Consider the following 16430-nt stretch of genomic DNA (forward strand, 5'->3'; position numbering starts at 1 on the left):
AGAAAAAAACTTCCCATAAACAAGGATAAAACAGTCACCCTAGAACCTAATAGGAATTTTTTTGACAATAGAGGATATAATTGAAGAAGTTTGAAATTTGTTGTAATAGTTGATGAAAAAGTGATATAATTTCCAGAAAGGCAGCTAAATCTTGCTTGATGATCTATCAATTCAAATAATGTTTAGGAAATAAAAAAAAGTATAATCAAAAATGTATATCATTATAGTGTACTAATCTATGGAACAGCTAATAAGAAGGACATAAAAAATAGAAAGCCAGCAAAGACTTCCATGGATGAATTGTTTTAAAAAAAGTTGCAAAATTGAAACATAATTGGGACAAACATAAATTCTGTACGTTTCAAGAGTTTCATTTCTTTGAACGTTCAAAACTCATGGTTAAAATTTTAAGTCAATAATTTGGAAATAAAAAACTTCTCCCCTAATTGAAACAATTTTTAGAGAAAATGCTTCCCATAAATTAGTATGAAACAGCCACCCTAGAATTTAACAGAAACTTTTTTTAACAGATCTAACAAATGAGGAAAATTGAAATCTATTTTACTAGTTGATGAAAAAGTGAACTTCAAAACATACTCCGATAAAATTTCAAGAAAGGCAGCTAAATCTTGCTTGATGATCTATCAACTCAAATAATGTTTAGGAAAGAAAAATGTATATCCAACCAATATATCAATCCAGTGTACTAATCTATGAAACAGTTAATACGAAGGATACAAAAAATTAGAAAGCCAGCAAAGAATTCTGCGGAGTGATTGTTTTAAAATTAAAATTAAAAAGTGACAGAATTAAAGCATAATTGGGACAAACAAAAACTCTGTCTGGTTCAAGAGTTACATTCTTTGAACTTTCAAAATTCATGGTTAAATTTATAAGTCGACTATGTGGAAATAAAGAAACTTCTTCCTTTGGTAAAAATTACTCGAAAATTAAACCGATTCGAGGAATTCAGACTTTCATCCGGCGTGATTGACCAACCTTAGATTCATAATAAATTTTTACGCCAATGTAGTTTTATGTTTCCCTGAGGGACCTTGGTTACTCCTGTGGAAGTTAAACATTGTCGAAGCATGCAATCCGACATATGAAAAATGTGTAACAAAACAGTTGTTATCCTTTAATAGAATTATCGTAGTTGTTGTTCATAAACTGTGGTCAGATCTTTGTGCGATAATTTGCACGTCAATCGGGGTTTTTTTTAAAAAAATTTTCATACATCAACTCGATTCAAATTCCTATTAGAATCGAAACACTTTTAATTGAAACTCATGAATTACAAACGTTTCTGAATTGACATTGAGAACAAGAAATATTGAATGATAAATTAAAACAAGTGTTGCTTATGGATGGTAGCAGAAAAACTTAAAAAAATATATGAAGCACCAATTAATATTGATCTGCAATTTTTTGACAAAATAAAAGCGTAAATTATCACTTTTAAAATCTGATGACGTTCTTTCTTTTTTCCAGTATTTGTATTACTACCTTTTTGAGACGTTATATGAATCCTCAGTATAAATTTTAAGCGAAATCATATCCTGAAACTATCTTGTGAATTTGTTGTTTTTCCACGTAGATGGCACATCAAACTTGAAAATATACTTTAACAGAACGTACTCAAGCTACAATTCAATTGATTTCAATTGTTGGATTGAACTTTTTTTAGGTAAATTGGATTGCAAAAATACCAAGGAAATATAACCAATTGCATTGTAGAATTTATTCTGAGGTTCGAGTACCATTTTAATAAATCCCCAAGTCAAAGCGATTGCAATCTTTTTACAATATGTGTTAAGTATTTTTCCTTTTTTTAATTGAAAAGATATCCCAATCTAGAACCTTTTTCTGCTTATCTAACAACACGCGTGAAATTATTTTTCATCAGGCATAATCGTGACAGATATAGAACCATCATATACTTACAGTGTACTGAAAGATATTTGGAAGATTCCCACAAAAGCCGACCACATTAATTATTTCGCAGCTTCAACAATCCCGACTCTTCTTAAGACAAAAATTTATTGTCTGACGCCACACATCGCTTAAGAAAATAAACGTCCCAAACTGTCCAAAATTACCAAAAATAGTAAAAGTTTCACCAAAAATACGCAAATGGAATTGAATTTGGGAAAAGTTTATCTCTGAAAGGCTCGATCATTGTTTGTTGTTTTCTTTATCGCAACTCATTGTTGACTAAGCTGCCCATTTGAAGAAAAATAATATCACTTCAAAAGCAACAACGGGTAAGATAAATAACTGATTTTGTACACACTCTCAGCAAGTTTCTGCGTTGCAGCTACTAACTAGTTTAGTTGAAAAGTTTTTATATCGCGAAAAAAAAACTTTGGTTTATTTTTATGTATTGCAGTAAAACAAAATCAATCAATTAGCAGAGATTAAACAGACGGTAGTGAGTAAAATTGTTGTGTGCTTTATTAATAAACTTTGAAAAATTATAACTTTACATTGATTACTGTACCAATCGCTAAAACAACTAAAATAAAAACATCAAGTCAAAGCATCCAGATGAAAACAAAAATGATTTTCAGGATTAAAAAATAGAAAATTTTTCCTCAGTTTTGCGCCGTTGAGTGGGCATTGCATTTTCCGCCCTTTTGGTTATTCATTTCAGGGGCGGATTGTGGGGGGGGGGGGGGGGGGTTGAACGCCCCTTTCTCAGGGCTTCGACCCCTGCCGACCCAAAGGGTACCCCTTTACACTATTTTGAGATATCCATTTTTGGCAACGAACCCTAAATTTTTTAGAAGACGCCTTGAGCGCCATTATTTACAAATTTTGAGGGGGGAGTATGCGCCTAAAAAAAGCAATTCTTTGGTCAAATTTTCCAAAAAGTGATTAAAAATGCCTTTTTTGACCAATTTTTTCAAAACTTTGCCTGTGGCGCAGAAATTCAGGCCAAACAGGGACTTTTTAGTGGGGAGAGCTCAAAAAATCATTTTGGTCGACCTAAAAAAAGGTCGACAAACTGTTGAAAATCCGCCCCCTCGAGAAAATCCTAGATCCGACCCTGATTTATTTTACCCTTTTTGTGAGGCTTTTCATTACAAGACTACAGTTTGACCGATTCTAATTACAGGTGTACGAAAGTTTTTTAAAAAACTTTTTGTTCAAATTTTAAACGAACAGTTCAACAGCAATTACATTAACAGCAAAACTGCTCGTATCAGGGCCAAGTCCTGAATGTTACGACTGCCTTTTGAAATTTATGGAGCAGTAGTAGCAAAAAAAAAGAATATAAAAATTTTTTTTCGAATAAAATGAAAAATAAAATGATTTTTTTTATTTTGAAAATTTTTATGAAAATCATCCCCCCACATGCCATATAAAGTACAAAAGGATAGATTCCGCTCCTTGTTATAAACGGCAAATAATGCTTCTTTCAACCTATTTGAAACGTTTACTAAGACGGATTAAATCTCCGCTTACGCATTAATAGCGCGAAATATATCGCGCGTTAATTGTCCTTTATTGGCCAAAATGACAATCTTTAAACCCCTAAACATTACGAAAAACAATCACAGCTGAAAAATCCTTTCAAAATTAAATTCAGGACAACAATACCTTTTGAAGATTTTTAAAAAATTTTGTCGAAATTGGCTAGTCAAAAGTCGTCGAAATTTGTCTGAAGAAAAAATAACCCACCCGACCACAAATATTCCGTCACTTTCGTATCGGAAGGCGGAACAAAAATCTTTCGTGTGTCGTATTATTTATGAGCCAAATGTTTTGATCAAGCACAATATTCAACTCCATAAAACTCCTAATGATTCATACGGTTGCTATTGAAATATGATTCAGAAAAACAAAAGTTTCGAATAGAAGTTAATACAAATTTGGTTTTGACTTAAATTTATCAATTATCCAAGGTTAGACTTAAAACAAAGAAAAAAGGAGAATTGGAGTTTTATGGAGGTCATACAAATTTCATGTATGGAAGAAGGTTAGTCAGACAACTCCCTTTAAGGGCTTTGCTAGTCATAAAGGGTTTATGCAATTTTTGAGATAAATGAAATCTAAGGGCTGTAATTGAGAATTTTTTGACTAGCCAGATGAAAGAAAATAGACAAAAATGACCAGGGAAGAGGTCATTTTCAACCAAAATAACAACCAAGTTTCACTAAGAATGGGCTATTTAATTGCAGACATACTCAAAATTGTCTGTTGGCTCACGAAATTCAGATATGCAGTTGACCACCAACCTCTGACCTACTATGAACAAAATAACAAAATCCATTGAGCGAAAAATTGACGTTTTTTATCGTTGATATTCTTTTTCAAGTTTTCAATAAAGTTTACGATCAAATTGGCTTGAAAAATAATATTGAATGCTTTTTGTAATCTACAAACTCATTTTTTGTTTTTGATTAGCATTAAAGATTCATTTTTTTTTTAAATTTACTGTTATGATTTGTTTTTCAAGTTTCAACTTTGGAAAAAATTGATTGTGTCAAGAGATCTTATGAGAGCTTAAAGTTGTATGGTTGTAAGCCCGGGTTCAGTTGAAAATAAGTGATAAAAAGTGAAAAAATTAGCTATCACCATTGATATTTTTGGGACAATGGCAATAATTATCGATAGGTTATTGCTATTTTTGGTTATTTTTAGCGACGAAACAGCACTAACAAACCTATCAAAATGAGCGAAAACACTTAACTACTGGGGTTTGATTGCCTAACCATCTGCCTCTGCGCCACAAACCCTTAGATAGATATATTAAGGTTATAGGGTTTATCAACTCACACTCTCATTTAAAAGCTACTAGAATTTCTTATGCTTTAGCGCTGATTTTCAGCAGAATCATTACTGAAATAGCTCTGGCATATCGCAGGTTTAGTTATCCAAAAATTCGGAATATTAGCTTAATCAGCGCTGGAAGTTAGCTATCATTGGTATACTACAAAAAAAGCGATAATTAACGGTGGGACTTCATACCGGGAAACAATATTATTGAAAGCAAAACTGATCAATTCTCAAAATAATTTAAGATAATCTCGAACATAAGTGACACTAAATTTGAAAGTAAAAATCCAAAATTGGAAGTTTCCGTAAGCTTTTTTGCTTTTTTCTTCGGCTACAGCTTCCATTAAACCATAAATCAGGACTTGAAACTAATAAATCGATGAATGTAGATACCTAGCTTTCTTTTAACTTTTGGTTTTAGATTAATTTTACAAAAGCAAAAATAGATTTTTTTCTCAAAAAGGATTTTGAGTTCCGGTAAATTTATTTCCAACAAAAAGATTTGCCGGCAAAAAAGTAACAATAAGCAAAATTGAAATAAAACTTTTGCTATGTTTTCTATGAGTATCAGATGCGTAAAAATTATTTGTGCACCGCGACTTTGATTTCAAAAGTTCGTTACAACGCTTTTTCATCAATTAACCAAAGGAAAACAAGATTAGGTGGTCGCTGTGCAGGTAAAAGATCAAAATTTGATCATGCCCATTTTTGTAAAAAAAAAAACGAATCCGACGGTAAGGGCCTCAAAATCGTAAATCAGTTCATCTCGAATGATGTGTTGTTGACCTATCTGATTATGCTGGAAATAAAAACAAATAAATAATTAAAACTATCTGCTTTTGCCTGAAAAATTGACAAAAAAGTTTGCTATCATGAATTGAGAGCAAAAAAAAACAATTTTTAAGAATGTTCAATTGAAACCACCCATTTTCTTCCTCTTTTTTTAATTAATGTTGTATTTTGTATGGCAGAGTTCTGTATATGACTGCCTTTTAACTAGATAACATTTTCTTTAAGCACTTGGCCTGTATATCATCTTACAGCTCTGAGTTTTCTTTCAAGGGCCAAATTAACAGTTTTTTTTCTAATTTTTTGTTTTCGGAAATATATGAAACAGTTTAAGTCCTGGGTGAAAAACCTTCAGTATGATAAATCACGTTACTCTAATTAAATTTGTTTTGTTGTATCGGATTTTGCGTGGAAAACTAAGTTTATTCTGTAGCTATCGGATTTTGCCTTGAAATTTAAGTATATTTTCACTTCATGATTGGAGAACACTAAAGCCACTTAATATTTCTGAGAAAACTGTAAGGAAAAATCTGACTGTCGAATATTTGTAGTGTCGATGAAGAAAGCGATAAACGTGGCCTACGGGATGTTCCCGCGGGCAGCCGCGACAGAGGAGGAGAGGACTGGATTCGTGGACAAAGAACACTGCCACGATGCAGACACTGACGACTTCAGTAGCACAATGCCGCACTCTGATTGGTCCAAAAACGGAAGCATGGGTGGGGCTGGCGGAGGACTAGGTAACTAGTTGTTTTGAGTTGCAGCGATCATAGGAAATTAAAATGTTGAATGTATACAAAAAATAAGTTATAATTTAACGCCTGAGATTATAAGCAAAAATTAAAGTTTTCTGTAATATACTATTATTACTCGGGGGGTTTCCAGATTTTTTTTATAGACCAGTAGCAGGCCAAAGTTATTTATTTGGTCAAAACCTATTCATTTGGTCAAAATAGCATTTTTTAAATTTATTTGATCAAACAGCAATTTTTTTTCCAGAAAATTAGAAAATGTTATTTTAGCAGAAAAAAGTGATTATGGTTGCCCAAAAAGATCAAAATTAATTTTAAAACAAACCCTTCTTCAGAAACTCCTGGAGTGAGCATTCTATTACTGGATCTGGCTATTTCCAATTCTGGCTCAGATTGTGAAAAAAAGTAGATTTTTCAATAACTTCCAAACTTTCCTTCTTCCTTGATCCTTTTTTGCAGGCAAAGATGGTGGTGGCATGGTACGGGGAGAGGGTGAGGGAGACTTTGACTCCCCGGAGCAGGAGTGTCACGGGGAATTAGCAGAGAGTGAGAAGAAGAAGATCACAGAGTGGCAGGCAGGCTGGAATGTCACAAACGCCATACAGGTCAGCTAATGTGACGTAATCATCAGACTTTACTGTAATTGTTATGCAACAGTTACGCCCTATTATGAAACAGTAAAACATGAGATGTACTGCACTAGTTCACCAAAATTGGATCTGATCAAAGTCCAAGAGTTACACTCAAATTTGGAAGTCGGATATAAAACATTTTGAGGCGGAGGATTTTCAAACAGTTATCAAAAGTTTTGTCAATTTTTGATAATTTCCGATGACCTAAAAAACACTTTATTAAACCTATTTTTGACTGAGTTTTTGGAGCTGCAGGCAAAATTGTGAACAAACAGGTACAAAATGATGCGTTTCAGGAGCTTTTTGAAAAGTTTTGACCAAAAAAAAAACCCTGTTATCCTAATATTGTCAGTTTGTGCATATTGTCAACACAGCCGAATGCAGACAAATTTTAGTAGCATTTAGCCGAAAAATAGTTTCTTCATTCAAAGATTTGCACAATTAGAACTTTCGGCATTTTTTCACAATTGAATCTCGAAACTTTCGAATTTTGTTTTCAATTGGCTTCCTAAAATTTTTTCGAACAACACAATTTTGGAGGTTTAATTGAATAAACCTAAAACTTGGGGTGAGTTTTTTTGTTTACTGAACCGTGATTATCAAATGCTATCAAACATAACCGGCAAACTTAATTGTTTCTTGTCCAAAAATTTGGACAAGAAAAGTTTTGTTAATTTTGGTAATTTCATGGATAGTTTCATACATCTGAATGCTTCGTCTTGAGATAGTTTTCGGTGATGAAAGTTGAGAACGTTGACGTATTTTAGCAAGGAAGCCAAATGGAAACTGAGAGAAATTGAAAACAAGAGTTGTTGTTGAGTTTTCCAAAAAAGCTGCAAATACTAAATTGTTTGCAACAGTGGTAAAATTTCAAGAAAATTTTAAATTTTTTTTCTGATGTGAATATGCTACCTAGGGGCAGAAATACTTTGATATAAACTTTTTATGGGCTAGTAATTTCTTGTTTAAAAAAATCGACAAATCGAAAGCTTTTCTTCTAAGTCTGATTGATTAAAAAAAATGTAGCATCTTCTTCTCGAGCAAATGGAAAACCTGCGGACCTAATCAGCTAACTGCAAATGCATTATTGTTTCCGACCGTTTGAAAAATGAGAAAGAATTTTATAACCGAGTTTGTTGTAGTTTTATTGTTCCGACTTTCGATACGAAAGTAACGGAATATTTGTGCTCGGGGTGGGTTTTTTTTTCTTCAGACAAATTTCGACTTTTTCACTAGCCATTTTTGACGGAATTTTTTTATAGCATTCGAAAGGTATTGTTGTCCTGAGCTCAAATTTGAAAAGATATTTCACCTGTGATCGTTTTTTGTAAAGTTATGGGGGTTTAAAGATTGCCATTTCGGCCAATTTGGGACAATTAACGCGCGATATATTCCGCGCTATTAACGCGTAATCGGAGAGTTAATCCGTCTTAGAAATCGTTCCAAATTGGTTTAACGAAGCTTATTCGCCATAATTGATTTGTTACAAGTAGCGAAATCTATCCTTTTGTACTTTTTATGGCGTGTGGGGGGATGATTTTTATAAAAAAAAACTTCAAATTTTTGAAAAAAAAATTTCATTTTGTTTTTTATTACTTTTAATTTTTTAATGATATTACTGCTCCATAAACCTTATGCCTGGTATGAGCAGTCTTTTTTCTTTTTGTTTTCCACGCAAAATCAGAGACCACAAAAAATCATCGCAATGGGTCGAGTGGTATATCAAATTAAAGCCGTTTCAGTTATGATTCGAACGACATTAAACTGAACAACGAGAAAAGCTAGCTTGAAATTTTTAATTTTTGGTCTTATTTCAAGCTAATAAAATGCCTTAGCGCCATCATGGGAATCAAAAGTTTTAAAAGTTCAAAGAATTTCAGCAAAAAAAAATTAAAATTGTTTAAAAACTTTTATAAACTTTTGTAACGATTTTGTTTCGTTATTCTAGCCATTTTTTTACAAAAACTTATTATGTTTCTTATTAGCCAATTAGCTTATTTGACTATGACTGTCGATTATGCCTAATTTCTGTTTTTTTGTTCACATCTTTTTTATCACACCACACAGAAAGAACGACAGTAAATTTGAACAAAAAATCGTATATTTTGTACGACTGTGCTCGTAGCATTCTGCGCTATTGCACAGCAAACGCTATCCTTGTTCAAGTTTTGAAAACTGAGTTTTGTACAATCTTTAAAAGTTGTTCTTCAAAAAAATTGATTCAAAAAAGAATGGAAGTTAGATAGTTGTTGCCATGAGCCTCACAGTTTTTAAGTTATTGCTCTGGATTATTAACTAGGAAAACATAAAACAAAAAATCATCAATTCTGCAATTGAGATAATTCTTAACTACTTTGGTCGATTGATCTGATAATGTCTGACAAATGGGTTCACTGAAGGCCACCGCAATCGGTTACTAATTTGTTTCGACCACTCTAAATGAATTTCAAGGAACTATGGCCTATGGTGCTGTTACCGAGATTTCACATACATCAAAAAAAGTTCTCATCTGTTGGAATTAAATATCACTCTGAAACTTTTTGAATCATCTATTGATATTTGAAAATATTTTTTAGAAAAATATCAGAATGGCTTAAAACTCTTTTTGCTTCTGAGTATAGTTTACGAAAAGAGTAAAAACGTATTGGAAATAGATTTTACAGAAAAGAAACTGAAAGTTCCTCTTGCTCCAATTATTACTAACATTGTGGCTGGAACATTCTTCTCTTCTTGCAGAGTAAATAGCCACTCAAGCGTAAATCCTGTTTTCCGTTGAATATCTGTTTTCCATATGTATTTTTTGCTTTATATGTGTACTTTACAACTTAAAAATAGCTCATAATTGCGCATATTGATTTTAAGGTATTGGGCTAGTAACTAACTTCAGTTCATTTTGCTCTGGTTCAAAAGTTGTAAGAAGTTAAATACAATTACATAGAGGATGTGCTGACTCCAATCATGGCGCTATTTTGTAGAGGCGGATATAGTTTTTTTGTTTGATTTTTGCATTCGATTGAGACAAGCGGAAGCCAATCGGTCAAGATTTTTAAGCGCCAGAGTTATTTTTTCAAGGTCACATAGTATCAATTCTTTACCCGGAAAGTTTTTTCACGTGTTTTTCAAGTGCTTTTTGACGTCACTTGAGGATTGAAACGGTGAACACTGAAGTTCACCTAGCAAAGAATGAAGTTTTAAATATTCCCCGAACGTCTAGCAAATCAACTAACTTTTTTGTTCCCAATTTTTTCCATTCAATGAATGTTTGTTTTAGTCTTTCGATCTATTTATATCTGAACAAAACAGCAACGTCTTTTCAAACAACAAAATCAAAGTAGGTGAATAAAAAAGAATCATCAAAATTGCCTCAAGTTATAAAACTCGAACAATAAAGTAATAAATTTTATAACTAAGCCCATAACCCGCATATCAACCTCACTTCTTATCTGCGCAAATCAACAGGCGAGATCGTCACCTCTTAAAAAGATGAAAAACTGACAAAATCAGAGAATAAGACGGAAAAACAGCAAAAAGAAGAAAACAGATTTCAAAAAAGAGGCAATAACTACACGCTTGGCTCCCCCAATTGATTAAACAGATTTCTTCAGGCAGTTTTGGGGGAATATGCAAAAAATTCAAAGAGGGATTTCGAAATACATGTCACAGAATGATGCTAATTAACGGCAGCTCGAGTTTTGCTGGTAGTATAAAATGACACTTGTGTTTCTATATTTGTTATATGTGTGGGGTATTTGAATTGGGTTAGTGTATGACTAAAGGGCAAAATTCATTTGTAGGATTAGAATGTGACAAGCGAAGGATACTTTTGCCATAAAATACCAACCAAAATTAAATGTATTTTTTAGAAGGAAATCACAGCTGTGGTTATAAAATTAATCAAGTTTTGAGGTTTTTTGAAGTTATTTTTTGTTTTGCTTCAGAAATATTAGATTTTTTCCATCGCTGCTATCAGTATGTTTCCAGTCGTAAATAACAATTTTTATCCTTTGACATATTTTAACACAAATGTCAGTAGAAATTCCCAAAAAGGCTTTGCTTGTTTAGAATGTTTTCACAAACAACAGTTTTTTGCTCTTTAAACAATGTTTTGTTGTTTGATATTGGTCGCTCAGATATATGGCGTTGTCAGTTATAGGCTTTTTAAGTTCAGAATTGGGTTGATGAAAAAATTATAGTAAATTATCTAAAATTGGCAGTGAGATGTCAAAATGAGGAACTTTATCCTCGGCGTTTTAAAACAAAACTAAACAAGACTTTTCGTACGCCAGGGCAAGGCCCTGAATGTTCCGACTGTAACGTAACCAATATCGAATAATTGTTGGTACACAAAATAAAACTACAAAATAGTTAGACAGTATAAAGCATCAAGTGTAAAAAAATGAGTAAGGCCGAATTTATACGACCGATTAGTTTGCCTCAACTCATTTTGGAAACATTCGTGTTGCAAGATAATTTGCCACGCATAAATAATTTGCGTTACCCCTCAGTATCACAAACAAAACTTTCCCAGCGCGCATGATTTAGTCTATTCAAACTCCCAAAAACTTATACAAAAATTGATTGACAGTCAAATGTCGATTTCAAAATAAAATCAAGTATTCGATATCCTTAATTGGGTACTTTTTTACTAATAAGCTTCCATTTCGATTTCCAAAATTTGACTGAATAAAAAAACTTAAGGGTTAAAGCTTAACTCAAATTTAAAAAAATCCTCTTTTTACTTATCAAATCAGGGCGTAATTTTGAAATAATTTGTCCAAAACCGGAATACACTGAGATATTTTTCGAATTGACTAAAAAATGCTCAATTTTTAGGCAAAGTCGCTGCTGCGGCAACTAAGCCGACAAAAAAACGCACACAAACAGAAGACCGACAAGGATTTTTTGACGAGCGGACAACTTTCCGCTCACAAAAAACTAAGTCCTAGCCTAAGAATCTAACCTTTTGATCTTTGTACTTATAGGCAAGTGCGTTAGTTTTTTGCCACATGCGTGAATTAACGTCTAGCTTTTGATTCCATATGAAACAAAAGTAAAATTATTCAAGTGATTCTGTTAAATTATTTGTTAGCCCAAAAAAAATCTTTAGTTGTGATAACGCTTGCTAATCGCAAGCGTAAAAACCAAAAAATTAAGATTTATAATATTTTTTTGAAAATAAAAAAAATGCCATTTTTTCTTAGTAAGAGATGACTGAATTAGTTCAAATGTTGTATAATAAATACCAACTTAAAGTGAGCATAGCATTAGAATTGATCAAGTTGTTCATTGCTCTTGTTTATTTTGAGTCATTATAGAGAAACAGGAAAATATCAGGCCAATTTTTTGTCGAACTTGAGATCATTCTTTGAACCGTTTCGAATCAGTATCACAGTTGAAATCACGGAGTTGAAAAGAGTGTAAGTTCAATCCACATGACGGTTGACTATGAGTTTTCTTGAGTTTTCTAATATGAGTTTTCTAATATATGGTTCCTTCTACGGTCGGAACAACGCGAATATTCCTGCAAGACAAAATCGTTGCTGTTCCGTCTGCATTTTAACCCGTCAAATTGAGAATTTTCAATATTTAAAATTTTTCAAAAAAAGATTTGTTGACAGGTGCAATATCTCTAGATTTTGTATTCAGGGCAACAATATCTTTTAGACCGCAAAACAACTTGTTCTAAAGTATGCTAGATCAAGTTTTGTAATTCTTCTTGGAAAGTCTATTTCTGTTTTGAAATTGATTTTTCTGTAAGAAACGAGATAAAACCAAGCAGATTTAAAAATTATTTCTTCTTCAAAAATTAGAAAACACCGCTAAACTTTCTTTTTTATTCAATTGTACATCAAGACACTCAAGTCAATTGAAAAAAAAAAAGAAAATTTTTGACAATTTTTGCTATCTTACAAAGAGTTTAAACCGTGTCTAATGGGTATGCATTCACAGCATTTTTTTCTAGTTATTTTTAAATTTTGCTCAAGTCGTTTCTAATCTCTTTTACTTCAATATTGAGTCTTAAAACTCAGCAGTGTGTAAATGTATCGAATCTAGATCCCCTATTCCCACTTAATTTGAGGAAGAAAAAGTAGCCCAGCTTCCTTGGATGTCGAAGAGGGTAAGGGCAGGGGAAGACAGGAAGCGGCACTAATTTTGCCCAATTACCAACATCCCCTTTCCTCATTAAATCCACCAGCAACTGTCGCCAACTATTTCCCACATTCGTTTTCCATTTCAACAACACATCTCCCCCCCCCCCTCCTATGTTTCATGTTTTTTCATGTCCTCAATATCAACACCCTTTCTGCACTTTACACTTGTCGTCATATAGATAATTGCTTTCATCGGATTCCGTTTTTTGTTTGTTTTTGAGTTCATTTGAGTTAAACTGTGGTTCACCTTTGTGTTTAAATTCCGGTTAATTAGTGGATGACATTTTTTTTGTTTTCATGGGCTAAATTTTGATGCAAAGATATAAAACATCATTTGATTTTTTTGAATTGTCAGCTATTGCAATCTTGAATATTGTATTTTTTGGAGGGATAACGACAAATGTGGTTAATTGGTTTTTTAAAGAAAAAATTACTTCCAGTGATAACATTTTTCGAAGTTCTTTAGTGCGTGAACAAAAGCAACTGTTTTTTTTCAATTAACAGAATTTTTTAGTTTTGCTGTTTAAATTGACCCAATTTGGATTATAATTTGTTGAAAAAACACTAAAGGCCTAAAATATGCATTTTTTCTTAGACCCGATTTTTTTGCTAGCTTTGTATTCTTTAAATTATCAGAACTTGAAATAGAAAGCAAGCTGCTCTATTTTGACATGCTTGTTAAACTCTGTCCGACAATTTATTTCCCAATTTCATTTGTGCGCTTAATCTTAGACGGACGCCTTCAAGGAAAAGACAACTGAAATCCAATCATCATAGATTTAAAATAACACGGCATTTAAAAGGACCGTGAAATTGAAATGTTAGATCTAAAAGTGATGCCCTTATTATCTATTCAAGTATTGTTTGTAGGTAAATAGCGAGGATGATTTTCAGCTAAGAAATTATAGTTACAGAAGGACTTTGTCCTGTAAACAATTTTTTGTCCTGTAAACTATTGGACTAGTTTGATGTACAGTTCCCGGGTTGACCCCCATGCAACAAAAATCCTTATCATACAATTCCATACATCAAGTGTATAGAGAAAATGTTTGTCAAACAATTTTCTTACATTTTCGAAAAACGATAGAAAATAAAAACTAAACTTTTTCTGCGGCTTGAGAACAGTTGAACAGGCTGGTAATGAAAAAAAAACTGACTTAAATTTTTTTCAAAAACAACTTGCCATACAATTTTCATATATGAAAATTGTATGACAAGCATTTACGCCATCAGGGAAATTTTTTCAAAGTTTTTTGCAAACCAATTTTTGAAAACTTCAAATTGAATTGGTAGCAACTTTTTTCAAAGGATGAGAACAAAATGCGAAAACAAATCGTTCAAATCCAAGTAAAGGAGAAGCTATCAAGAACGAAAAACTAGAAATTTCGTTTAATTTTTTTCTCTTGAAAATGCTTTGATTCAAGTAACCTTTTCTGGAATTTGTCACCCTTAAGCGTTGTTAGGGATTAAAGATAAGTAATAAAGCCTTATAATCATGTAATTTAGTTATGTGATTACCGAACTGCAGGAGGTTTGCCGGAGATAGTTCACGCAGATATAAAGGTTTTTTAAAAAAAAAAAGTTTTTTTTTAAATTTTTTTTGGAGGCAACCCTTTCTACAGTGTTTGAGGTAACCCCCTCTGCAGAAAATTAAGAAACTCAAGTTGCAACTTCTAAAACAAAACTTTTTTCTCAGGTTTTCTTCTCTGTTTAGAGATTGCACGGCTTATTAGATGGGCATTAATGCAATTTAGCCTTATTTGAAAAAAAAGTTTTCCGAAAACTGTTTGTCATACAATTTTCATAAAATTTAAAAGTTTTAGTCATACAATTTTTATTTATGGCAAAATGTTAGTCAAATAATTTCCATTTATGGGAAAAAATTTATTATTATAGAGATTTCATACAATTTTTTGTACGTATGGAATTGTATGGAATTGTATGACAAGAAATTTTCCATTTATGAGAATTGTATCAGAAGCATTTTGGGTCAACCCGGGTTCTTACAATCAGAGAAAATGAAATTTTCTCAAATCTGTGAGGTATTGAAGTAAAAATGTATAAATTTTTTTAGTTATTCTTTATTCTTTTTGTTGCAAGAAAATCGACGTCACATGAAGTTGTTTTGTTTATTTATAAATCACACCCCTTGTTATTTTTCTTCTCGCGTGAAAGTAAAAATATCGAACTTTTGTTAACACTTTTTTGAATTTGGTTTATTTATTGATGCAAACAAACGCATTTTGCAAAAAAAAAATCTGACTTAATGCTCAAATAATGGCAGGATAGATATTGGCACGGCAATATGTATAAGTTCGTACGATCATAAAAAAACTTTCCCTAACATAAAATTTTTTTTTCTCGTACCCACCCAAAGTTTTTATTTCTTATCATTTGGCAGTTCAAAAAGCTATAAAAAACGAATTCATCAAAAATAACTAAGCATTCTTTTAAGCTCTTAAAAAGTATGAAAATCGGGTCACGTTTTTGGTGACAATTTTAAGAGTTTACAAAATACAAGGACAAATTACAATTTAAGGACAAACTCAAAGATTAAGGACAAAATCGAAGTTTTCATTTAACAGTTTTCTTCTACCTGCTCTCATAGAATTACTGCAACTCTCCGCTGAAATTGATATTCACTTCTGGATCTATACCTGGGCTCCTGAAGATCAATATTAGTTCATCTCTGGTCACAGCAGTACACCATAGTAATGCTTGGCCAATACTATATATTGTATTACACTTTACTTAGCTGCAATTTATCTCATGTATTGTATTAAGATGGTATGGTATACTGGTGGGTTCAAAGAGCTGTCTAGCAGTGAAAATTAGGGGGAAAAGGGAGAGAGAGGGAGAGAGGGGTATGGGGGTACAGGGACAGGTTTGGGGGACACAAAATCAACAATGCTGTCAAGTGCAGATGACACGCAGAGGGAGAGTGGGAGAGAGGGAGAGAGTCGGGATTGGTATCTCGCTATGCATTATAGAAGTAGAAGTAGACCTTGCAATATGTACATTAATTATACATTAGGCACAGATTGGAGAAAAATAAGTATATCCTACAAATAAGAAAAAAAAGGAACAGAAAAAAAGAAAATTTTTCGTAGGCTGAGTTATTTCATATGTTTTCCGGATTTATCGAAACTTGACTCACTATATGAACCCGTTAAGACAAACAAAAAACGGTGAGGACGAGGAAAAATGGTTGCTTTGCAAGTAGCACATTAAAAAACTGGACCGTAGTATTTATCTTAGCAAAAAAGATAAAAGACAAAACTTTTTGTTCCGACATTCGTCAGGAAAGTAACGGAATATTTGTG

At 32.5% G+C, this 16430-nt stretch overlaps 2 protein-coding genes across 2 annotated transcripts in view; one reads left to right on the forward strand and one right to left on the reverse strand.

The window, feature by feature from the left end:
• The window catches only part of LOC134853297 (adenylate kinase 9-like), a 570635-nt gene that overhangs the window by 162868 nt on the left and 391337 nt on the right, over positions 1 to 16430 (reverse strand). The window lies entirely within an intron of this gene.
• Positions 1765 to 16430, forward strand: part of LOC134852935 (vesicular inhibitory amino acid transporter-like) — a 20333-nt gene continuing 5667 nt past the window's right edge. The window contains exons 1-3 of the mRNA XM_063868810.1: positions 1765 to 2264; positions 6123 to 6311; positions 6783 to 6928. Coding sequence (XP_063724880.1) covers positions 6128 to 6311; positions 6783 to 6928 — 330 coding nt within the window. The 5' untranslated portion in view covers positions 1765 to 2264; positions 6123 to 6127. The remainder of the gene's footprint in view (positions 2265 to 6122; positions 6312 to 6782; positions 6929 to 16430) is intronic.

The sequence above is a fragment of the Symsagittifera roscoffensis genome, chromosome 8, assembly GCF_963678635.1.
Source record: "Symsagittifera roscoffensis chromosome 8, txSymRosc1.1, whole genome shotgun sequence".
Taxonomy (NCBI): domain Eukaryota; kingdom Metazoa; phylum Xenacoelomorpha; order Acoela; family Convolutidae; genus Symsagittifera; species Symsagittifera roscoffensis.